This window comes from Rhinolophus hipposideros (assembly GCF_964194185.1).
Source record: "Rhinolophus hipposideros genome assembly, chromosome: 8".
Classification (NCBI taxonomy): domain Eukaryota; kingdom Metazoa; phylum Chordata; class Mammalia; order Chiroptera; family Rhinolophidae; genus Rhinolophus; species Rhinolophus hipposideros.
The window spans coordinates 38,101,609-38,127,149 of record NC_138054.1 but is presented as its reverse complement, the minus strand read 5'-3'; the positions used below and the strand labels follow the sequence as shown (position 1 = coordinate 38,127,149).

Below are 25,541 nucleotides of genomic sequence, written 5' to 3'. Positions count from 1 at the left end.
GGGTGGCTGGAGTCCCAGGTGATTCTCTTAAAGGGACTGCACATGGACTTACTTGCTGATGGAGTTGCACTGAGCTCCAGCACTAGGGCAGCAGCTAGAGAGGTGACAGGGACATATGGGGAGGAACTGAGTTGTTTCGCCTCAGGATGAGGTCTGGGCAGAAGAACTGGTGGAAGCCATTTTTATCTTGTTGAGCCCTTCCCCTCCCTGCGTGCAGACGCAGGCAGACGTCATATCTGAGTCTGCAGCTACCTGGCTAATACTCTTGGCTCCACCCTGGTGATTTTGAGACCACGCCTCACCCAACTTTCAGGCACACCCAAGCTGCTTCCTGTGGCTTTTTCATGCAAACCACCTGCCTTGGCTCATGCTGCAGAATTTCCTAAAGTCTCTCAAAGGTTCACAAAACCCAATCAAGCAGCATCTGGCTTTGGCATGTCCCATACCTCTGGCTGAGCAACCCTAAGCCCAGCACCAGTGGCACCCAGCCTGAGTTTGCAGCTTGGCCTCTCAAGGTACCTGCAAGCATAGCACAGGTGGCGGCCATCTGCAGATTGCTTTGTGGCTCATGCCAGGTGGCTCTGGGGAGCGCACAGACTGGACTGAAGCTGGCCTGCAGCAGGTCCCCTGTCAGGTGGCCATGAGGCTGGCACAGCCAGTGAGCTGGAGCATCACCCAGCCACCTCCAAGGATGACACACCCAAAGGGCAAACTTGTCAGGCACCAGAGTCCTGCTAACGTGAATCCTGTCCATAGGGTCAGCCCTTCCACAACAGCTCCTTCACTATAATCACAACCAGTCCTCACAACTAATAAGCCTGAGGCTCAATCCCTCCAATGGATGTGCAAACAGCAACCAAGGCTCAACTATAACAGGAGGACATACACAACTCACCAAAAGGGACACACTTGGAGCACCCAGCTCTAGTGGCCAGGGTGACTGGGCCACTGGGACCCGCAGTACACCTACTATCTAATGCTACTCTACTAAGACTGGGAGGCATAGCAGCCCTACCTAATATATAGAAACAAACACAGGGAGGCAGCCACAATGGGGAGAGAAAAACCATGTCCCTAATAAAAGAACAGAACAAAGCTCCAGAAAAAGAACTAAACAAAATGGAAACAAGCAACCTAGCAGATGCAGAGTTCCAAACACTGGTTATAAGGATGCTCAGTGATCTCAGGGAGAACTGCAACAAGAGATAGGAAACATAAAAATGGAAATAGGAAACATAAGAAAGAACCAGTCAGAAATAAAGAATACAATAACTGAAAGAAGAATATATTATGGGGAATCAACAAGAGATTAAATTAAGTAGAGGACTGAATCAGCAATTTAGAAGATAAGGTAGCAGAACACATCCAAACAGAATAGCACAAAGAAAAAATAATCCAAAAAAATGAAGACAGTTTACGGAGCCTCTGGGACAATATCAAGTTTACCAACATTCACATCACAGGGGTACCAGAAGGAGAAGAGAGAGAGCAAGGAATTGAAAACCTATTTGCAAAAATAATGATGGAAAATTTCCCTAACCTGGTGAAGGAAATGGATATTCAAGCCCAGAAAGAGCATAGAGTCCCAAACAAGATGAACCCAAACCAAGACACATTATAATTAGAATGTCAAAGGTTAAAAACAAAGAGAAAATCTTAAAATCAACAACAGAAAAGCAGTTAGTTACCTACAACAGAGCTCCCTTAAAACTGTCTGACTCGCAACAGAAACTTTGCAGGTCAGAAGGGACTGGCAGGAAATATTCAAAGTGATGTAAAGCAAGGACATACAACCAACATTACCCAGTGAAGTTATCTTTTAGAATTGAAGGCCAAATAAAGAGCTTCCCAGACAAGAAAAAGCTAAAGGAGTTCAGCACCACCAAACCAGTATTACAAGGAATCTTAGAGGGATGTCTTTAAGACCAAAAAAATAAAAATAAATAAATACATACATAAATAAAATAATAATAAAATGGAAATACATATCTATGAACAATTACTTTAAATGTAAATGGATTAAATGTTCCAATTAAAAGACATAGGGTGGCTGAATGGATGGATAAGAATAAAGATCCATACACATACTGTCTACAAGAGACTTACACAGACTGAAAGTAAAGATGGAAAAAGTCAGCTAATGCAAATGGAAACAACAACAACAAAATTTGGGGTAGCAATACTTACAGCAGAAAAAATAGACTTTAAAATAAAGGCTATAACAAGAGACAAAGAAGGATCCAACAATCCCACTTCTGGGTATTTATCCGAAGAAACCCAAAATTCTACTTTGAGGGGACGTGTTCGTCCACACGTTCAGTGTAACGTTATTTACAATAGCCAAGACATAAAGGCAAACAGGGTATCCCTGAATGGCTGAATGGATAAAGAAGAGGTGGTACATATATACAATGGAATATTACTCAGCCATTAAAGAATGAAATCTTGCCATCTGTGACAACATGGATGGACCAAGAGGGTATTGTGCTTAGTAAGTTAGACAGTGAAAGACAAATGTCATATTTCACCTACAGAGAACATTTTGATGGTTGCCAGATGGGAGGGGGATTGAGGGGAGGTGAAAAAGGAATTAATAAGTACAAATTGGTGGTTACAATTTGTAACAAATTAGTACAAATTAATACAAGAAGTACCAATTAGTAGTCATGATGATGTAAAGATAGAGAATATAATCAATAATATGGTAATAACTGTGCATAGCGCCAGGTGGGTACTAGACTAATTAGGGGGATCACTTCTTAAATTATATAAATATCTAGCCACTATGCTGCACTCCTGATATTAGCATAGATAATGTAGTCAATAATATTGTGATAGTGTGGTACAGTGTCAGATGGTAGCTGGACTTACCATGGTGGTCACTTCTTTAGGTATATAAATGTTGAATAACTATGGTGTACACCGGAAAGTAATATAGTGTTGTATATTAGTTATATTTTAATAAAATTTTAAGAAAATAATATTTAAAAAGAGAAGAAAGTGAAATTACACTACTTTTTTTTAAAGCTCGTTATGAAGTACACTACTGAAGATTATAAGGTACACTAATCAAGGCATAGTGATGATGAGAAAAAGAAACTGGTATTGGCATCGAGGAAACAAATACATTGATGGAACAGAATGGAGGGTCCAGAAATAGACCCACACATGTATGGTTAATTTATTTTGACAAAGGTGCAAAAGCATTTCAGTGGAGAAAGAATACTTTTTTTCAGTAAGTAGTCCTGGAAAAAATTGTTATCCATATCAGTAAAAAAATAAAAATAAAAAAAAAAATGAACTGGCATCATATACAAAAATTAACACAAAATAGATCAAAAGCCTAAATGCAAAAACCTAGAACTATATAACTTCTAGAAGAAAATTAGGATAAGTTCTTTGCGATTGTAGGTTAGGCAAGTACAACACGAAAAGGATGAACCATGAAAGTAAATATTGATAAAATTGACTTTATCAAAATGAAGAATTTATGCTCTTCAAAAGACACTGTTAAGAAAATGAAAAAATAAGCCAAAAACTGGGAGAGAAATGTTTGCAAATCATGTATCTGATATAGCTTATATCCAGAATATATATTCTCAAAACTTAAAATGGAAAAATAAACAACCCAATGATAAAATGGGCAAAAGGTTTAAATACATACTTCCACTAAAGAATTTTTACAGATAGAAATGATACATGTGAAAAGGTGTTCAATACAAAGTAATTGCGGTTTTTGCAATTATTTTTAACCTTTTAAACCGCAACTACTTTTGCACCAACCTAATAGTTATCAGGGAAATGTAAATTAAAATCATAATGTGATGTCACTACACAGCTTTATAATATCTCGTAAATCAAGAAGACCATACCAAGTGTTGGTGAGGATGTAGGAAAAGTATAATTTCATACACTGTTGGTGGGAAGGTAAAATGGTACAACCACTTAGAAAACAGCGTGGCAGTTTCTTAAAAAGTTAAACATACATCTACCATAAGGCCTAGCCATTATACTTTATATACCCATGAGAAATGAAAGAGCATATGTACACAGAAATATTTGTACATACATATTCATAACAGCTTTATTTGTAATAGTGTCTGGAAACAATTCTAATGTCCCCAGCTGTCATCAACAGATGGATGGTTAACAAACTGTGGTATAGTCATACAATGAAATAATATTCAGTAATGGAAAGAAATGAACTATTGATATATGCAACAACATGGATGACTCTCGAAATACTTATGGTGGGTGAAAGAAGCCAGACAATTGAGTACATACTACATGATTCCTTTTATAGAAAATTTAAATCTACAGTGACAGCATATCTGCCTGGGAATGGGGTTGGGAGAGACAAGAGGAGGAGGGAGACAAAGGGCCTCAGAAAACTATGGGGGGTAATGTATATAGTTATTCTCTTGGTGGTGATGGAGTCGTGGGTACATGCATAAGTCAGAACTTATAAAACTGTTCACTTTAAAAAAGTGTAGTTTATTCTGTGTCAACTGTACCTTAGTAAAGCTGTTTTATAAAATGTATATATGTATTTTTTAAGCCATAGATAAAATAAAACTCTAAAATGTATTCAATTACTCCAGAAGTAGGCAGGAAAAAAAGTAATAGAGGAACAAAAACAAGAGGGACACATAGGAGACAAACATTAAAATGGTAGACTTAAGTCCATTCATATGCATAATTACATTTAATGTTAATAGGCCAAACACTGCAATTAAAAGATATTATCAGAATTGATTTTTTTAAGGCAATGTCCAATTACATGCTGTGTCTAAGGGATGTACTACATATGAGAAGATGTAGTTGAAAATAAATAGCTAGAAAAGTATATACCATGCAAACTGGTGTGGCTATTTTAATATCAGATAAGTTCAAGACAATGAGATAAGAAGAGGGAAATTTCATACTGACGAAAGGGTCAATTCAAAGAGACGATATTACAATCATAATATATATGCACTTAAACGAGTTTGAAATTACATGAAACACAAATGACAATTAAAAGAAATAGACAATTCCACATAATTGAAGACTGATAGAACTAGGCAAAACAAAAATAGCAAAGAGAAATCTAAATAATACTATCAACCACCTAGAGCTGGTTGATATTTGTAGAATACTACACCCAATAATTGCAGAATACGAATTCTTTTCAAGTGCACTTCATATATTCAACAAGCTATTTTGGGCCATAAACTTACAAGAATCCTTTAACACCATGCACCTTGTTCCTTCTGGACCCTAAATCTTGGGAAAAAGAGATGAGGGCTATCACAATTTATTACTTGCCTGGATTATGTCAGTATTTCTTAAGAAGCAATTAACATGCTATTTCTTTTTTTTTTTTCTAAGACTTTTATTGGGGAAGGGGAACAGGACTTTATTGGGGAACAGTGTGTACTTCCAGGACGTTTTTCCAAGTCAAGTTGTTGTCCTTTCAATCTTAGTTGTGGGCACAGCTCAGCTCCAGGTCCAGTTGCTGTTGCTAGTTGCAGGAAGCGCAGCCCACCATCCCTTGTGGGAGTTGAACCGGCAACCTTGTGGTTGAGAGCCTGCTCTCCAACCAACAACTGAGCCACCTGGGTGCTCAGTGGCAGCTCAGCTCAAGGTGCCGTGTTCAATTTTAGTTGCAGGCGGCGCTGCCCACCATCCCTTGTGGGACTCGAGGAATTGAACTGGCAACCTTGTGGTTGAGAGCCCACTGGCCCATGTGGGAATCGAACCGGCAGCCTTCGGAGTTAGGAGCATGGAGCTCTAACCACCTGAGCCACTGGGCCGGCCCTAACATGCTATTTCTGTTTACAAAAATGCATACCATATTTTAAAAATTAAGTTATTAAAATTTTTATTCAACACATATATTTTTTCAGGTGCGAAAATATATAAGACTTCATAATCACTCCAAGACCACATAGAGGGAACATGAATGATATTTCCCAAAAGGCTGAGGTAAGTCTCAAAAGTTAAAAAAAAAAAAAAATGGGGAAACATAAGGTTGACTGTAGAACTGCTAAAAGGGCAATTGTTTGGTGGAAAGGTTATATACGAAAGTTCCTAATACCATAGTATCAAGATGTAAAACCTAAGAAGAAATTCATAGGCTGGTCTTGGGCCCAGAATTTTGACTTGGATTCCGATGAAGGGAAACACGGTTATTAAATTTGTGAATGACAGTGAAGTGGATGTGCTGGCTAGCATCTGAGTAGAATTCTAATATCTTGATAACTTTAGATGTTATTTTTTCAGTATTAAAAAACAGATTTGATTTATACTCTTAGGAGAAAGCTGTAATTCACTCTCAGGTGAGGATCCTTCTTAGCACTTCTTTCAGCAGCTATAAAAAAATTTCTTACCATTTTCTGGTTCTTGGCTGCAGTTACTGAGAGTTGTACTAGTAGAAAAATCTCACTCCAAGCTATGCTGACACCCTAAAATTATAAATTTTAAAAAACTTTAAATGGCCAATGACACCATAAGTACATAATAAAATAGAGGCTGTGTATGCCACAGATTAATCAAGCAATTTGCCATTAACATTAGGAGAAAGGATTTGGTGTTCCGAGACACATTTTATTTACTGGAACTTCTTTTAGAGATCAGCTTAATTTTCAAAAACTTTGAAAATAATTTGCTTTCCTGGTTTTAGAGTGGAGGAGAATCTTTTCTCCAGTCTTTTATCACATTCCTCCTTTGGGAAGCTCTTTTGCCATTTGGGAATTTCTCTCTTAGAGCTCACCCTAGTTGAAATGATACAGCCTTCTAAACATTTTCAGTGTTGGCTTCAAAGTTCTAGATAGGCAGTGCAACAGGAACAATATTAATCACAAAGATCCTGGCACACCTCAGCCACAAACGAGAAATAAAGGACTGGCTTTCAGTTTGCTCATCTTAGATATGGAAACAAGCAAGAATGTTAACATGTGAAGTAGGCTTTAAACTTTAAAACCTGAACTTCTGCTTTACTTTCAACTTCATTTAATTTATTGAACTTAGCCTTGATATCTTTCAAGCAAGTGATAGAGTAGCATGATAAAATACGGGTTGTTTTAAATTAGAATCCAGTATTCAATTTTTATATTTTACTAGCCTTCAGTGTCAGTGGAATGCACTTATTAATGTGACTTCTCTTCTATGTATTTATAAAATTTTTACTCTCATATTTTCTGTAATTTCTTCTTTTTGTATTTAAACTTCGGAAACTATCTAATCAGATTCCAGTGGTTCAGATAAAGGTTTCAAACTCATTTCTATTTTCTGTTTCAATAATTAGTTCTTATATTGCTTATTCTGATCTATCTTTACCTAATTTCTTCCTATCTTTTTTTTTAACTTTCTTCTCTTTATTTTCTTCTAACGAAGATTCTGCTTTCTTCATCTAAACCTGTCCCAAAATCCTATGTGCCAAAACTTGGCAAAGGGGATGTAAAGGATAAGTTTGAAGCCATGCAGAGAGCCAGGGAAGAAAGAAATCAAAGGAGATCTAGAGACGAAAAGCAAAGAAGAAAAGAACAATATATTAGAGAGAGAGAATGGAACAGGAGAAAGCAGGAGGTTATTTCATTTTATTTCATTCTTGTGCAAATATTCGTTTTCATCTTTTAAATGTACATTGCATAAGTCACATTAACCACATTTCATATTAACTATAATTAAAATAATTTTCTGTATTTGTAAGCTAATTTCAAACTCTGCATATAATGTTAGTCTAAATTTGTGACATGCTCATATTCATTTATTTAACCATCTAGATTAAAGAAATGCTTGCTTCTGATGATGAGGAAGAGGTATCTTCTAAAGTAGAAAAGGCTTATGTTCCAAAGCTAACAGGTAAGAGATTTGAAGGGTAAATTGTGAATGAAATTGCAAAACTGGAAACATAGAAAAATATCAAGCATGTTTTATATATTCTTAGGAACTGTTAAAGGTAAATTTGCTGAAATGGAGAAACAAAGACAAGAGGAACAAAGGAAGAGAACAGAAGAGGAACGAAAACGCAGAATTGAGCAGGATATGTTAGAAAAGAGGAAGATACAACGTGAATTAGCAAAAAGGGCTGAGCAGGTACACTCTAAATGTTAAGTTGGTATTTGCTTCAGAAACTAATTATACAGAGTAAAACTAATCATTGTTATTAAACATTAAAATATTTTAATGTAATGTGAACCTATTAAGTAGCAGCTCACTTGAAAAGATCTTAAGCACAAATATTTAATATCAAAGGTCTAGAAGAATAGGGTAGACTGTGCCTATTTTAAGGTTGAATACTGAGATAACTTTGGTTATATACCATCTTATCATTCTGTCCATATTCCCTACACTGTCCACATTCTTTATTTTTCTTGACATGTTAGAAGATTTTATGAAGAAGGCAATTTCACACACCCACAAGCACCTAACACAATAATGGTCTTTTAATAGAAATCAATAAACACTTGTTGGTTATTATCAAACACTAAGGCATATTTAGCATATCTTCCTACTCAAGTATTTGAAACCAATTAAATCACACTTTATTTAATAATGGTATTATTAGCTAGCTTTACTTGTTTTTTGTTGTTGTTGTTTTTGTTTTTTTAAGTTGGGGATGGAAATAGCAGAAAAGAGCAAATGTGTGACAGCCATTTCCTCTGTATAACTGATGCCCATAGCCACAGAGGACAAATTAGAATTAAAGTATTATTATTGTGATTTTATATAGTCTGTTAATGAACTTCAAATCCCATATATTTTAGTTCAGAGCATGAGAATTAAGAGGCTGGTAAGTTAAAAATGCTCAAGAATCTGATCTAATTTCCAGAAAAAGCTAATCTCTCAAAATGATTAGTGATTATAATGACATAAACTTGAAGTTCTAATAGTCATATTTTAAATAAAGAGCTAATCAGTTCAAAAAAATTCTTTAATATATTGATATTTGTTTTACATTATAAATTATCTAGTCATAGACTGGAAAAGATGACAGAAGACAGTTTTATTGTTTATGTACTTCAACCTGATCTACTTTGGAAGATAAAGAGATGATAAAGTTTTGAGTTTTATGAGATAACAGTGGTTGTTATCTCCTAGAGTTATAAATAAGATTACATGAGTTAATAAATGCAAAGCACTTAGAACAGTGCTTGGTACAAAGTACCGTGTTTCCCCAAAAATAAGACCTAGCCAGACCATCAGCTCCAATGCGTCTTTTGGAGCAAAAATATAAGACCTGGTCTTATTTTACTATAAGACCTGGTCTTACCTATCATAACATAAGACCGGGTCTTACCTAACATAATATAAGGCCGGGTCTTATATTAATTTTTGCTCCAAAAGACGCATTACAGCTGATGGTCTGGCTAGGTCTTATTTTTGGGGAAACACGGTAAGTGGGCTATACTTACTTAATGTTTCATCTAAATAATAATACATATAGATAAAATTGTCATGAAACCATTTTAGTTTCCCCTCCTTTGCTCTTCGATGTTTTAACAAATATCCTAACATAGTTTTCACAGTATATTGTCTCTTTAAACATCATTTTAATTGTGAGTTTGTACTTGGCTTTTTTTATCCTGTTCTTTAAGTGCCTTAAATCTATTTGCTATGCTCCTTTCAATTTCCACTACCTTTTGAAACAAAAAAGTGACAAAGAAGGCAAAGCATATGCCATCCTTGCGTGTCAAAGAAATTTGTTTACTCAGATTTTGCAAATAACCACTTCTATGGCACAAACAGCCACTTTTATGGTGGCAAATAATGGCATATACCAGATGAATTATAGAAAATAATTGCTATATTTCCTGTATTTTATGACTTTGTACCTCTTTACCTGAGGAAAGGATGGTTATCTACTTTACCACTGCCACCTCCAGTCATCAAAGATTAGTATACCTTTTGCAATGAAATTTCACAAGGGAATACAATTACAATAAATGAGATTTATAAATTATATATTATACAGATAAAATTATAACTATATATAATTCTATTCTGATATAAATCATAAAATGAGATAATACAATTATAAAATATATAATTAAAATACATGCTGTTTGGCAGCAAATAGTGCGTGTACACGTGGGCTTAGTCTGCTTCTTTCTCTTCTGTCCTTTTTCAAAAAGCACTGATTACTCACCAGACTTTTTAAGACCCATTACAACCCCAAGAACTGAATATGTAGGTAGTGGTTTCTCAAAGGAGAATTACGTGTGTGTTGAAGAGTTGAGTTTTAATATGATGAAGACATAGAATACTCAGAGAGAGATGGAAATAAAATATAATCATGAAAAAGAACCACTTTAGTAACCCTACATACTACATGGCAGGATGCCGTAGAATTCTTATTAATAAAATTTGGAACCTATTAAATTATTTAAGACTATATAGGTAGAACAAAATGAACTATTAATAGTAATTTCGTCTTGCAAATATAGAAAGTCTTTTAAAACCTAATTATGTTTTCTGCTCAAATCTAATAAAATTTAATCTATCTTTGAATATAAGAAATAGAGTATGACACAGATTCTCAAGAAGAGTCTTAATGTTTGTTTGAAAAATCCATTTAAACAAGTCCATATTCAAGAATGTTGTAGAACAGATTCCTGAGTTAGGAGGGTCGCTGAGTAACCTCCAAGTAAGTTCCTCCAAGATAAGATTCTAAGATCTTATGATGGATTAAAAATGGGTATACTTCATATAGTATTGATGTTAGAATCAAAGACCAATACAATTGAGGGGAGAATCTTACTTTGATACAATCTGGTTATCTTTGAGGATACCCTGATGGGCAAGGTTAAGATCTATTAACTTTGAAACTAAGAGAAGTTATTGGTGTGAGACAGGGTGTTGAAAAGAAAGGAAGTTGGTTTGGGAAGGAGCAAAAGGAGTTTTCTTTCCATAAATCAAAAGAAATAGTTGGGAAACAGCTCTCAGTGGTAGTTCTGAAAGCCAACACTGTAATTAATAACTAAACTGAGTATCTCAGTTCTCTGTGAATACACTAACACCAAGATCACATAAGTAAATTCATCCTTTTCCTTGTTTGTTGAAACCCAGCGGGGGGTCAGGGTGATCCATCTTTTGTTGTTTTGGTAATGGCTTGGAAGGAGGGAAGGAAGGAGAAAAAAAAAAAAGAAGCAAAAAAAGAAAAACCCTTCAAAGCCTCCGACTATAGCTTATTATTTTACCATAAGCTAATAAAAAGCTGAGATGGTTGTAGCCGCAGAAAAAGAAATTTGGGGTTAAAAAATTCAGAAATTCTCCTCCCCATACTCTCAATGTCTGGCTTCTAACCATATCTCCTAGAACTTTTTATCAAGAGATTCGTGTGGGGAGATGAGGGTAAGGGGGATCCAATACATGGTGATGGAAGGAGAACTGACTCTGGGTGGTGAACACACAATGGGATTTATAGATGATGTAATAAACAGAATTCTACACCTGAAATCTATGTAATTTTTCTAACATTTGTCACCCCAATAAACTTTAAGAAAAAAAAAAGAGATTAGTGTGACTTATGGAGGAATTGTTAACATTCTTTTGAAGGGAAATAATTTTGTAATTTTTTAAATAGATACATTAAAGTTTTTCTTAGTACAATTCAGCATTCAATAAAACCTTCACCGTTTACACGGCAAATCAGTGTGATAAATAATTCTGGTACAAAGCCAATTATTTTGTACAAGACTATAAAACTATAAAATAGATTTATTTTTAATGATTTTATTTTAATGATTTCAGAATAATTTGTTTTTCAAGAAATTTGTTATCTTAATAAAATACATTATTTCTTCCTTGACAGAGAATATAGAAAAATGGGATGATGAGAGAACAGGGTCTTAGCCAGGCCAGTTGTAGTATGAACAGAATTCAACAGAATTCCCTTAGATTGCGTGAGGAACGAACTACTTTCAGGTTCTTTCATTGGTATTAAAAATCAAATTAAAACAATAAACAATCTGAATTTTTACTTTTCTAACTTTTTCCATTTCGCCATTATTACTTATGATTCCTTTTCCTGAGATCTCAAACATTGCATTATTTAAATCACCTATCTTCTTTCATTTCTCAGTTATGTACTTAGCCTGCCCCTCAAGCTAACAATGATATTTCTATGACTAATGGCCAAATTGAGCTCCCTCCTTTTGAATTAGGGCCTTACTTACCTTGAGCTTGTCGAAATATAGAGTAAACAAGTATGACTTCCAGAATTTTTTTTCTCCTTCTGAATGAGCCATGTAAAAGCCAACACCTTTCACTGCATTTTTATTATTGTCAGTTACATTTTTTCCATATACTTATGTTGTAGAATATAGTCATGATGGTTATTTGATTGCTAATGATAGGTTTTCCTTTTACTGGGGCAGAGGCAGAGAATGGAGAAATGTTTCTGTATCTGTTTAAATGGATAATTTAATTAATAATTGATGCCCGTAAGCTCACAGCTAGGTCATAGATTTTGGTCCATTATCCAAATTCCAGAATTATAAAGGTAGGCTTTATTTTACTTTTTACTTAATATATTGCTCCCTAGATATTGATATCTATATTAAAATGCAAAAAGTAATGTCAGGTTTAATCTCCACTTAAAAGGATATAATTGATATAATTGGCTAATTTGGAATAACAAAAAAAATTTAAAAAATTATAAATTAGAAAATTTACCATGAGTCACAACTAAATTACTTTTCCGTTGTATGTTTAAAAGCAAAAAGCAGAAATCCAATGTAATGTAATGATATGAAATTCTCATTCAATAGATTGAGGACATAAACAATACGGGAACTGAATCAGCATCAGAGGTAAATGGACGTTTACTTTAATGAAACATTCACCTAAAATTATCTGATTCACAAATAATCTTTTAATTAAAAAATTAAGTTTTTATTCTTTTTATCATAACTATAGAAACAACATAAAGGACAAAAATATTTTGCAAAGCAAGATCATATTTCTGCATTTTCTAATTTAGTCGTTTTCAAGTATGTTTTTGCTTCCATGGTTAGATTAGAGACATAGTCTAGGTTTGAGATACTCTGCCAAGACTGTATTTCTTGAACTGTTACCAATAGTTGAGATTGTTGAAAGCTAATATTTTAAAAAGGCAGTTTTCTTTTCATCATTTGTCTTCTTTCCTCAGAGTTCCTGATAGTTTGTTTTGGTTAAACTAATAGAGTGCAGTATCTGTTACCATGAAGGAACGTTCAGCAAGCAGAAAAATTTTAGATACCGATTTTTATCTAACAGAGAAAGTTAAAACTCAATCAATTTGATGGTGTGCCTAAAACTACAGCCACATAAATTGGAAGCAATTTTATTTTAGGGGAATGTATTACATATTACAACTCTTCACTTTATTTCTGAAAATGGTACAGAGGCAACAATAATACAATGCGTAATAGAACTAATTAAAATAAATTTTAAAAACAATAAATTGAAGAATATTTTAATAGGATTAAATGCCAAAGAGTTTTGTCTATAAATATTTTGTGAATCACTGGAAATACTGTTTTTTTCTCACTAAATATTAGTTTTGTTAAGTGTTTTAAAACTTGCATGCAGAGAAAAATCATATGGAGAAACTTTTCTTGTGTGTTTAAACTGAATCTATTATCCACCATCAAATTGATTTAGAGAACACTCACATACACATTACCTTTTGTGGGATTAGTGTGCAGATAGCTAAATTCTGATCATGTCATGCAATTTTACCCAAACAGCTGTATTAACACCATCTTCTTAGGGAAGAAGATGCTCCTTGAACCTGGTGAGCAATGGATTTCCATAAGATTAGCTCATACTGTACCATAAATTCAGAGAAAGAGCTCTTTGATAGAAACCTGTAAAAATATGTAAATTTTTGTTCTTCATACCATTGATGGCAATGTAATGAAATTCACCAATGATGGAGATAAAGTCCCACGAAACCTAAATTTTAGTTAGGAAGAAATGCTAATTATCTATTTTATAACTTAGGAAGGAGATGATTCACTACTTATAACAGTGGTACCTGTCAAACCACACAAAACATCTGGAAAAATAAAAAAGAATTTTGAGGATCTAGAAAAAGAACGAGAAGAGAAAGAAAGGGTCAAGTGTGAAGAAGATAAAAGAATAAGATATGAAGAACAACAACGATCTCTTAAAGAAGCAAAGTGTCTTTCACTGGTCATGGTAATTTTTTTTTTTTTAAGGAACAAATCAAAGCAGTTAAGTTGGTTATCAGCATTTCCCTTTATATTAAAAGACGGGTTTTCATAATGTTTTCTTAGGATGATGAACTGGATAGCGAGGCAAAAAGAGAGTCAATTTCTCCGGGCAAACTAAAACTAACATTTGAAGAATTAGAAAGACAAAGACAAGAAAACCGAAGGAAACAAGCTGAGGAAGAAGCAAGACAACGTTTAGAAGAAGAGAAGCGTGCTTTTGAAGAAGCAAGGCGGCAAATGGTAAACAAACATGTACATAACACATTTATATATATTATATAAACATGTATGTATCATTATGTGATATATGGAACATTTGTATATTATATAAAATATACATTATACATTATATATTATATAATAATTATAATTTATAAATGTTATATATAAAACATTTAATATTAGGGAAGGTAGCTGGTATTAGATAAGGTTCATTCCTGTAAATTCAAGGACATTTTCTATATAAAAGGGTCTGATTCAGAAACTGTATACATATTCCATATATAATATGCATCTGTATTGTCTAGATTCCACTCTGAGACATTTTATCTAACATGCTTTAAGTTTTTATAAATTGCTGTAAATATGCAAAATAATTACTCAATGAATCTGGTTTCTCTTCATCTGTTATTTCAGCCTGCAAAGTGTTTAATGGCAGGGTGCGGCACACTTTCAAGTCTATTCATGAGTGTACACTTAGTTTTAGTCCAGTTTTACAAATGTTTGAACATACCAGAGTAAGTTTACTAGGGGATATGCGGTTTGCCATATAAGGTATGTGTATATACGAGTTAGGACAATTAAGTTCGCGAACTCAGCCTAGAAAAAGTGCTACATACCTCATTGCTGAATATCACTACCTTCAAAGTACTCCCCTTGGAAAGCTAAGCACCGACACCAGCGCCTAGTCCACCCTTCAAAACAATTTTGGGACTCTTTTTCTGGAATGGCCATCAGAGCTGTTGTCGTATTATCCTAGATGTCCTGAATGTCATCAAAATAATCTTCCTTTCAATGTTTCCTTTATCTTCGGGTAAAGAAAGAAGTCACTGGGGGCCAGATCAGGTGAGTAGGGAGGGTGTTCCAATACAGTTATTCGTTTACTGGCTAAAAACTCCCTCACAGACAGTGCCGTGTGAGCTGGTGCATTGTCGTGATGCAAGAGCCATGAGTTGTTGGCGAAAAGTTCAGGTCGTCTAACTTTTTCACGCAGCCTTTTCAGCACTTCCAAATAGTAAACGTGGTGAACTGTTTGTCCAGTTGGTACAAACTCATAATGAATAATCCCTCTGATATCAAAAAAAGCTTAGCAACATCATTGCAACAAGCTTATGAACTTAATGTCAGACTTCGTGTGTACGCTTATGTATGTAGTGTAGTGGTTAAGAGCATGGATTTTGGAGTCAGACTGTCTGGATTCAGGTATCTATTGCTTAAATATGTAACCATGGACAAGTTATTTAACCCCTATATGTCTTAGTCTCCTCATTTGGAAATTGGTGAAAATAACTGTGCTTACTTCTTGAATTGTTAAATGAGTTAATATAGAAAGCAGTTAAAGTAGTGTCTGGCATTTAATAAGTGCTTTAAAAACATTATTATATTAATAGATTTATGAATGAAAAGTAAAATTGTAATAAGCATTGATTTCAGATTTAATTATAAGAATTTTAAAATGGAACATCTACAATTTTTTAAAGCTTTCAGAATTTCTTGATCAACATCATTAATGATGTTCTAAGGAATATGTCTCCAAAATTTTAATTTCTAGACATTTGTTTGAAAATGTTATTACTTTTGGATAATTATAGTTGCATAATATTTACAGTTAGATATAACTGCTGGTCAATTTAGTGAACTGAAATAGAAATATCATCAATTAATCAAATCACAAAGTTTAATGAATAGCTATTTTACATTAGAATTTTAATTATAAAATCATAAAATTTGAATTTTATATAAAATAGTTCCAAATAATAATCTTTGATCTGATTAGTATAAAGAAAAATACATAGTTCATAGTAATAAATTCATGAGAATTACAAAATGAGAACTTTATTTTACTACCAAAGAGACTCTGTGTAGGTAGGTTATTAAACCTCAGTTTATGTATACACACACATACACACACACGTTTGTTCTGGGAGAGTTAATGTTTAATAATTAAATGACCCCTTAAATTTTTCAAATGTTCCATCTGGTCTATTCAAAAATTTGACTTGCTCGTGAAGTTGTATTTCATTTGAGTACATATTTGGAATTTCTCCAAATTTGAGTATTTTATCATTTAAGACATTATAAAGGAACGGGACTTTCATCATGCTAAATCTAAGGATTCCTGTGTGAGCTGGCTGATTCTGTGCCTTTTGATTGATAATTCATTCCTGTCTATGATGAATCTCAATTCTTAGTAAAGAGTTGTCTCTTGGTTAGGTAAATGAAGAAGAGGAAAACCAAGACACAGAAAAAATTTTTAAAGAGTACCGCCCTGGTAAACTCAAACTCAGTTTTGAAGAAATGGAAAGACAAAGGAGAGAAGAGGAAAAACGGAAAGCAGAAGAGGAAGCCAGAAGGAGAATAGAGGAAGAAAAGAAGGCATTTGCTGAGGCAAGGAGAAGCATGGTAAGACAGAACGTAACTGGAGAATGACATTAGGAGTTGGCTTTGCAGAGTATGTTAAAAGAAATCATTAAACTTTGGGGTATACCTTATTATTTCTGAAATCTGTGCCAAGAGTAGGGATGGTAAGTGTTTTAAAGTCTCCTATGGCATAACACCAGACAGCGAAAGGAGTCTGCTTCAATGTAGTGTTGAGAAGATTCTGATTAAACTGCTATGCCTGGCATAGCAGGTTGAATATTATCTTCCTTCTCTGGGAAGGCATGTTTTCTAAAACTAAGTTATCTAAACATGGAGTTTCCTAACCCCACCTTTCCTTCCCTCTTCTCCATTCTAGTCTCCTGTCCCACATTTCCTCCTTTTCTTCTTTCTCTCTTTTCAATTTCCATCCTTTCCAGTAAATATTAAATGATCAAAGCCATTTATTCACAATTATTTAACTCCAAAGTGCTTACCCATCACTTCTGAATATTGCCACCAAACTTAATTCCCACAGTTATACTTCTTATACCATTAAAATGCATGTAAAATGTATAATTATGACAAACTATTTTCTAGCAAGTTGAAGTGAACACTGCCATCTCCTTCTTGAAACATTTTAATTATCTTCAGTGATATCATGACCTTCTTTTCATCCTATGTCTGACGGGTGAGCTTCAAACACGCATCTATATCCAAGTGTTTATTTGGCTTCATTACCCACCCAGATACTCAAATCAGAAACTTGGGAGCTTTAAACAGTTAGACCTTCTCATTCATGCCTCACATTCAGTCATCCACTAAGTCTCATTTATGCTACCTCCTCAATCACTCTAACAAATCTATTTTCTGCATTTCCCACTTCCTTTGCTATAACCCAAGTTGATTAACATCCCTTGTCTCAGGCCAACTCTATAATTTACCTGCTTTCTTGCCTATAATCTATTCTTCCCTACTAAGCCAGGAGTGATCTTTCTTTTTCTTTTTTTTTTTTAAGTAAATTTGATTGTTATTTGCTTAAAATTTTTCCACTTCCTTTAAGCAAAAACTTAAAAAAAAATTTCTTTATAATCTTGCCCTATTATATTTCTCGTTTCATTTCTTGATTCTTTGTTGTTAATCTGCCATCTTTGTCCCAGAAGTACTAAATCTCTTTCCAGTTCATCAAAATGCTTTGTTTTCATCTCTGGATCTTCGTAAATGCTGTATGAAGCTTATCCCTCTGTCCTTTCCCTGTGCTCCGCTATCTCCTAATATTTCATTTCACGGGAAGCCTTTCCTGGCAACACAAGTTCCGGAGAGGTGTTCCTTTTATGTATTCTTATAGCATTTAGTACTCCCCCAGCATAACACTAATGCTGTATTATTGTTGCTTGTTTCTGTCTTCCTCACTTGGTGAGGCTGAGATCATTCATCATGTGTGTAGAGCAAACAATGCATTCTAGCATAACTTCCTATAAATGTTTGTGGAGTGATAGTAAAACTATCTTATGTGCTCTCTCAGATAACCCTTGCTTCACAACCAGTTTCTACACAGAAACCCTACAAACATTGTGAAAGTACTTAATTTTTGGAGAATAAGCTGATTCAGAAGTGGTAAGTGAGAAGTAGCGGTGAAGATTAGGAGATCTAATCTTGGGGGGGGGGCATAGTTTTAGGCCCAAACTGTCTTTTACCATCATTCACGAGTGGAAAAAATACAGGGACGGAAAACTGCATTAAACCAAGCCTAGTTTTCTGGGAACATTTCTGTATCAGGAAAGTTTTCCCTTTATTTATGTTATTTTTCTTATCCAGGGCCAAGTATCATAACTTCATATTATAACTCAGTCAATTCATATGTTAATAAAAACATTTTGGCAATCTTTGGATTGTAAAACCATGTAAGTATCGTTTCTGAGTTTAACTGATTCTGTGGTAAAGCCTGCCATATATAAATCTTGGAACAAATAATTACCCTTTGCCTCTCTCATTCTGCTATGTCTATTTCAGACAGGGTCATAATTCAAGCTAGAGGTTTATGTATATATTTTCAGAAGATAGGAAAAGAAACGTAGGTAATTGCTTTTCATGGTAAAGTGTATTCCAAGTCAATTATTTAAAAGCAAAGTTTCTCATTGAAATTTTGAGATTGCCTATATACAGGGAATGATAATGTAAAACTGCCATTTGGGAGCTTACCATGGTGTCAGGCACACTTCTTAGCGTTTCCAAATTTTATTTAATTCTCATGACAACCCTATGAAAGTTGTGGCAGATAAGTAAACTCAGACTTAGGCTAGATAACTTGCCCCAGGTCACATCTAAATGGCAGTTAGACATGGAATTCGTGAAATTACAAAAAAGTAGTCCAAATCATTATTTATAATTTTATTAGAAAGATTTTAAAGTTTTGAATCCCACCTTTGTCATTTAATTATTTGTGTAACTTTGGACAAGTTACTTTTCAGTGCCTAAGTTTCTATAAAATGGAGATACTAGTAATTCCTACTTTGTAGGATTAGAGGATAAAATAATCAACACATGGAAAGTGCTTATAATTGTACCTGGCAGCTCTAAGTATTAATTATTATTATTTATTTTATATTTAGCCTGACAGTAAATAAATCAGTACAATAAAATCATAGCATTGAGAGATTTCTGCCTGATTATGAAGGGATCATGGTAGTTATCTAATTCATTCAGACTAAACCATGATTATGAAGGGATCATGATAGGTATTTAATTCATTCAGACTAAACTAAAATGCTGTATTTTAATTATCAGAATATTCATTTTAATAATTAATCAGTGTTCAATATTAGAAAATCTTAATGAAAATCTTAATGTCTAATTCAAATTACTGCTAATCTGAAGTCAAAGTATTTCATTCTATTTATTGGAATGGAGAATAGTCACCAATTCTGGAAGCACAAAATACCTCAGATCGGACAGTTTCTAACAATTCCTCCTTTGTTTACTGTTTTATACTTTTGAAGAGAATTTAGGTCTCCTGGCTTTTAGTTCAGTGTGAAACCTTTCTACTCACATAATCACAGTTTCTACAAGAAATATTCCCTTTTTAGTATGTATAATTCTGGCAAGAGTGATAAAAAAAATTATTTAAAATAGGTAGTAGATGATGACTCCCCAGAGATGTATAAAACAATATCTCAAGAATCTCTTACACCGGGAAAACTGGAAATTAATTTTGAAGAATTATTAAAACAAAAAATGGAAGAAGAAAAACGACGAACAGAGGAGGAACGGAAGCATAAGTTAGAAATGGAAAAACAGGAATTTGAACAACTGAGACAAGAAATGGGAGAGGTAAGATTTTTAAGAAATATCCATTTATATTCCACAAATATTTATTAATCTAAGTATCTTACATGTATTACCTTACAGTAACTTTCTTAGTATTATTATTCACATAAAGGACACACAACACATTCCAATGAGGCACTTGGTACAAGTTTCAGCATAGTTATATGCACTTTCTAGCCTGCCGTAACTCCACTTCCATGCTAGTTTAAAAAATATGTAAGATTGCAACTGACTGAGATATTACTGTAATACCTTAAGTAAATATGGCTTCCTATATATCTCACAATTGTGTGTGGTTATGTCATGACTGAGAACTCTTGTTGTACAGTACTTAATATACCCTTTTATACTTGTTACTATCTTTGAAACAAATAGAATTTAGATAAATTTGCTCAAAATAAAATGGAACTACAGGAGTACCGTGGATACTAATAGAAACATCAGTTTGTCAAGTCTTTGAATTGTTTTATTTTACTAAATTTCTCTAAGACAGAACTCTGATGCTGTTACATATTTTAGTATGATTGTTGTAGTATTGAATCAGACACACACACATACACAGACTGTGTAAAGCCATCTTCATGGGCATGCAACTTGTGCCCTCACAGGACCCCATGCTGGAAGGGTCGTGCTTAGGGTTTAATGCTCTGATTGCCATCTTGGAATGTTTGATAATTTTATCTATGAATTTGTGTGTTGTGAAAGCAGATGGGAAATGAAACAGGTGGAAGTCTTGGAGCTTTGGCTCACCCACACATCCTGTTCTCCCTGCCTTCCCATGGTGGGCTCTCAACAGTCCTTCTTTCCACCTCCTGAGGTCCCCAAGGCCCTAACTTTCTCTTTTCTGCCCTGGATGGTGCAGCCCTCTAACTGGATGGCCAACCAGTTGCACAGGTAGAAGAGGGAAAGGAGCAGGAGGGAGGGGGCCAGCATTCCACTGTCACCATTGGCCTCTGGCAGGAGGGCCCCTGGCAGCAACATGAGCAAGACTGGGAACAGCGCACAGCCCTGACTTGGGACGAGGGGAGCAGTGGCTCCCCTCAGACTGGCAGTGACATGGCATGTTTGGCAGGTGACTTGACGGGAGCCTCTTGCCAACTCCTGATCTAGGAACCAAGTGGGTTCCTGCGCAGAGGTTGCAATCTCTTAGAAGTTGCCTTTGTCATGGCTTGGGGCACTGGGCCTGTGGGGATATTTACTTCCTTGCCCTTGCTGACCAAGTGACTATAAATGCTATATAAATATATAGGTAATAACAAAATGATGAATATGCTGTAGGAAAATATTCCAGCCTTAAAATATTCTAGCCTTAAAGTAAAATATAGCATTTATTTTATAAAGCTCAAAATAAATTGTCTAGAAAAACTAACTTCTAAATTAGAATATATTTCAGTATACTATTGAGATGTAATCTAATTAATATATGGCAGAATGTAACTGTCAGATATTCTTGTACTGTTGAGTGACTAACTCCACTGGGAGTTTCCAAGCAAATAGCACACCTTGACTGTAGATGATTATTTCAATTATTAATTATAATCAAAATGATTTGGGAACCATTGTGATGTTGTATATCGTAAATTTGTTAGTTTCTGGTATTTTAAGAATTGCCTATTTTCACCCCTCGACCAAAAAGTAGAGGTAGTATACAAGGAATAATTTTTCCCCCTTGTGAACCAGGAAATTAGACCTCATGTCACATCATTCACTGTGACTCCTCCCTCAACCTGTTTTTTTTTTTTTTTTTTTTTTTACCACCCCCTCAGTCTAGAACTCTAGGTCTTCTCCAGGAAAAATATACCAGGAATAACTGCAATATTTTACCACTCCATATAGTGAGATTATAGTTTAGTTTAAGAAATATATAAAGAACTAGTAATAATAAATTGTGAAAAGCCAAGGAAATAAGAAGCATTCAAGGTAAAATTATATAAAAAATTAGATCCCAATTTTGGTTGATTCTTTCCTGGCAGAATATAAAATTGAGAATACAACTGATATGTAGCAAAATGTAGGGAGTTTACTAGACTGTATCTGTAGAAGTGCTTAATTCAGTTAACTTGAATATTAGAAGTGATATTTAATTTTAATATTAGACTATCACCAAATCAAAGACAGTAGGAATTTTAGATACTCTGGCTCTATATAGAGATTAAAAAATCATGTCCAGTGGGTTAAGTGACTAGGCAAAAGTCCACAGTATGGGAATCAGAACTAAAACTTGTATCTGATTCCTAGCTCAGTGTTCTTCCAATTGTTTTCTTCACCTTCCTCTAAACAAAGATCTTCCTACAATTCCTAGTAAAAGTTAATCTTGATACACATATTTCAGTTTGAGCAGGTTTTATAATGAAATGTTTAATGAGGTTTTGAACCACATTCCCTAATGAAAAAATATTTTAAATGAAACAAGATGTTATCTGAAGTTTTAAATCTGTAGCACTATTTTTAATTAGTAAATTTAGATATTGTAACTGGGGAGGTTACTTAACCTTTTTTTATGGCTTCAAATATAAAGTGGTGAATATTTTTTGGAATGGTTTATTGTACAAACTAATTCTCTGGTATTTAATGTATAAAATATTATTTTTTTGAAGGAAGAGGAAGAAAATGAAACCTTTGAACTGAGCAGGGAATATGAAGAATTAATCAAATTGAAAAGGAGTGGCTCTATTCAAGCTAAAAATCTAAAAAGCAAGTTTGAAAAAATTGGACAATTGTCTGAAAAGGAAATACAGAAAAAGATAGAAGAAGAACGAGCAAGAAGGAGAGCAATTGACCTTGAAATTAAAGAGCGAGAAGCAGAAAACTTTCATGAGGTATACTATTTTATATTTAACATAGCTATGGTACAGATGTATATATAATAAAGAACTCAACAGAAATAACTGACTTTGAAATAAGTTTTGGTACAGTTAATCATAGGTGTATATAATTAGGAACTAAATAGCAAAAGCCCAGTAAGATCTTAAGAGACTGAAATACTTCCCCACTCTCGCATTGTTTCAGAGACTTTTACGAGAATTAAAGCCAATAGTAAACATCAAATGGTTCGCTCTAGCAAAAAATAGCTCAAAAGTATTTTTTGGCACAAATTTTAGTTTGAATCAGTCGAATCAATGTATGTCTGAGTTAAAAAAAAAAAACCTCCAGATTATTCATACTTTAAAGATGAAGCCAACACATCCTATATGACCTTTTCAAAGTCACACAATAATTAGATGGCAGAGCCAAAATCAAAATTCAGGTTAACATGAATTTAATGTAAAATGAGGCAATCATTTTAACCTGCAATGTCCTGCAGTGACCTGCAATGTCCCTTCCAATTTAAGGACTAGTTCTATGGTTATATTTGTTTAAACATGATTTGGAAATTTTTTTCTGCCAGAGTCGCCATATTTAATTAATGGTACTCTAAAAATTCATTTTCATCAAATATTCAACTAGTAAAGCAAAAGCAAGTGTGGGAAGCTGGGAGAGCCTTCAGAGATTATGAATAAAATGTGCAAATTCTCGGGTTATAAGCAATTTATTGAGGCAAGCAGAATGCAAGAACAGGGAAAGATAAAGATACAAGCACTGGCAAGATGACCATGGAAAGTGTCAGATGCCATGCTAAGGAACTTTTACTGGGGTGAATTGAAGGGATTTTAAAAACATGGAGTGATGGTATCAAGTAGGCATCTTTATAGCTAGACCATGCTGAATCTAAAGATGGTTTTAGATTGATGCATTAAAAAATTACTTGAATGCCTGCTATGTTCCAGGGACTGTTCTGGACACTGGGGCTACAACGTTTGAGGTATATTTGGATGAAGAAAAAGCAGTCTGAAACACAGGCACTGAGCTCAGGGGAGAGGCAGGAGCTATGGATTCTAACTTTTATGAATAGTTTTTGAAAGTATAGAAGTAGATAAAGCCATCTTGAAAGAGTTGTTTGAAGGTGAATAAAACCCTAGAAAACACCAACATTTAATGGATGTTTGGCCACAAGATCAGTTGATTCTTTAGAGGTATCACAGAAGGTAACTAAGATCCATCAGCATGCACTTGTTTCCCTTTTTTTTTGGTAAAGGTAGTGAAAACATCAAGAGCAGCCATATCTAGCCATACAAACAGTAGGTAAGAATAAAAGAGAGCATTTGAGAGCTTGCTCCCCAGCATATGTCATCAGTTTGGCTCAAATAAACTCTTATAAAAATTCTCTCTAAAAAAAAAATAAATGAGGTGGGTGACTTCTTGTTTTATTGTAATTACTTTTGTATAATCCTTTTGTATAAAAGGATATGAGAGTAGGACATGGCTGATCTCCTACAACCTGAGAATGGCCTGACTGGTGTTTCCAGTGGAGGAAGATTAACAATCACTAAGATATCCTTTAAAAAACTTGTTAAGCATAGTTTGGAATTGAGTGCAATCAAATTCCAAAATAGGACTGCTCCCGCCCCCGCAATCTGGTCATGTCTAGTTTTCTCGGTTAGAAAATGTCAATGTTAAACATGTCTTGTTTATAATCCAGGCTCATTCACAAAACCTTCCCTAATCAAGTAATTCCATCCCAGCTGTTGTAGCCCTTAACTTATACCACACAACTGGTACTTAAATCACCTAATTGCCTTATAGTTGTGGTTAGATTTTCCAATAAGGCATACTCCTAAACCATTCCTTATGATCCCTTTATCTCAAATTACTGCCTAATTATACTGCCTTTAATATTCATATGCTGGGGGTATCTGTGCCCTATTAAGAATGCATCTAGAGAAAATAAGTTATTCCATTTATTATGACTCTTAGTAGATTTACTTCCTGGAAGCATTTTTTAAAAAAATGGCTCTTTACGGATTCAAGAAAAGGCAACAATTGTGCTTAATAACAAAGACTGTTCATAATTTTTTCCCAGTTAGCTTATGAGGAATACTTTTACTTGTTAAATTTATTTTCTAAAGGCAGGTTTGAGGTAACTAAATGAGTAATAGGAATTTACACAAATTTTTATTCTAAAATCCAGAAGGCAAGTTCTTAACTGGGAGGAATTCAGTCAGAATAGCAGTTATTGTACCTGGTGAAATATCCTATCGTGAAGATTTGGTAAGCAAATAATAAAATTTACAGTGTGAACAAAGAAGTCTTTTTTCATTTAAGCCTAGTTAAAGCCTTTAGATAAAACTGCAGTAAGCAAATCATTCAACATGTATTTTTTAGCCTATTTTAAAAATATAATAAAAAACCGTATCAGATGTCTTTCAATAGCAATAACTATAGTCATTGTTTATCAGCTGAACGTATTCTGTTGGTGCAAAAATAATGGCGGTTTAAAAGGTTAAAAATAATTGCAAAACCACCATTACTTTTGCACCAACTTAATAAATTATGGCACATATAATAATATTTACCCACTAGGTATCTATTTGGTGGTGTCTGATCTAGGATTTT

The 25,541-nt window shown here is 34.2% G+C and overlaps 1 protein-coding gene across 4 annotated transcripts in view; it reads left to right on the top strand.

Moving 5' to 3' along the window:
* Positions 1 to 25,541, top strand: part of NEXN (nexilin F-actin binding protein) — a 44,863-nt gene that overhangs the window by 16,031 nt on the left and 3,291 nt on the right. For 2 of the 4 annotated variants that reach the window (XM_081056761.1, XM_081056762.1), the window contains exons 2-10: positions 5,889 to 5,967; positions 7,378 to 7,569; positions 7,767 to 7,845; positions 7,931 to 8,079; positions 13,972 to 14,169; positions 14,268 to 14,444; positions 16,638 to 16,826; positions 19,914 to 20,111; positions 22,706 to 22,927. In XM_081056761.1, the coding sequence (XP_080912887.1) occupies positions 5,941 to 5,967; positions 7,378 to 7,569; positions 7,767 to 7,845; positions 7,931 to 8,079; positions 13,972 to 14,169; positions 14,268 to 14,444; positions 16,638 to 16,826; positions 19,914 to 20,111; positions 22,706 to 22,927 (1,431 nt within the window). In that variant the 5' untranslated portion in view covers positions 5,889 to 5,940. Of the gene's footprint in view, positions 1 to 5,888; positions 5,968 to 7,377; positions 7,570 to 7,766; positions 7,846 to 7,930; positions 8,080 to 12,755; positions 12,798 to 13,971; positions 14,170 to 14,267; positions 14,445 to 16,637; positions 16,827 to 19,913; positions 20,112 to 22,705; positions 22,928 to 25,541 lie in introns of all 4 variants that reach the window. The other 2 variants (XM_081056760.1, XM_081056763.1) reach the window with 2 other exon arrangements.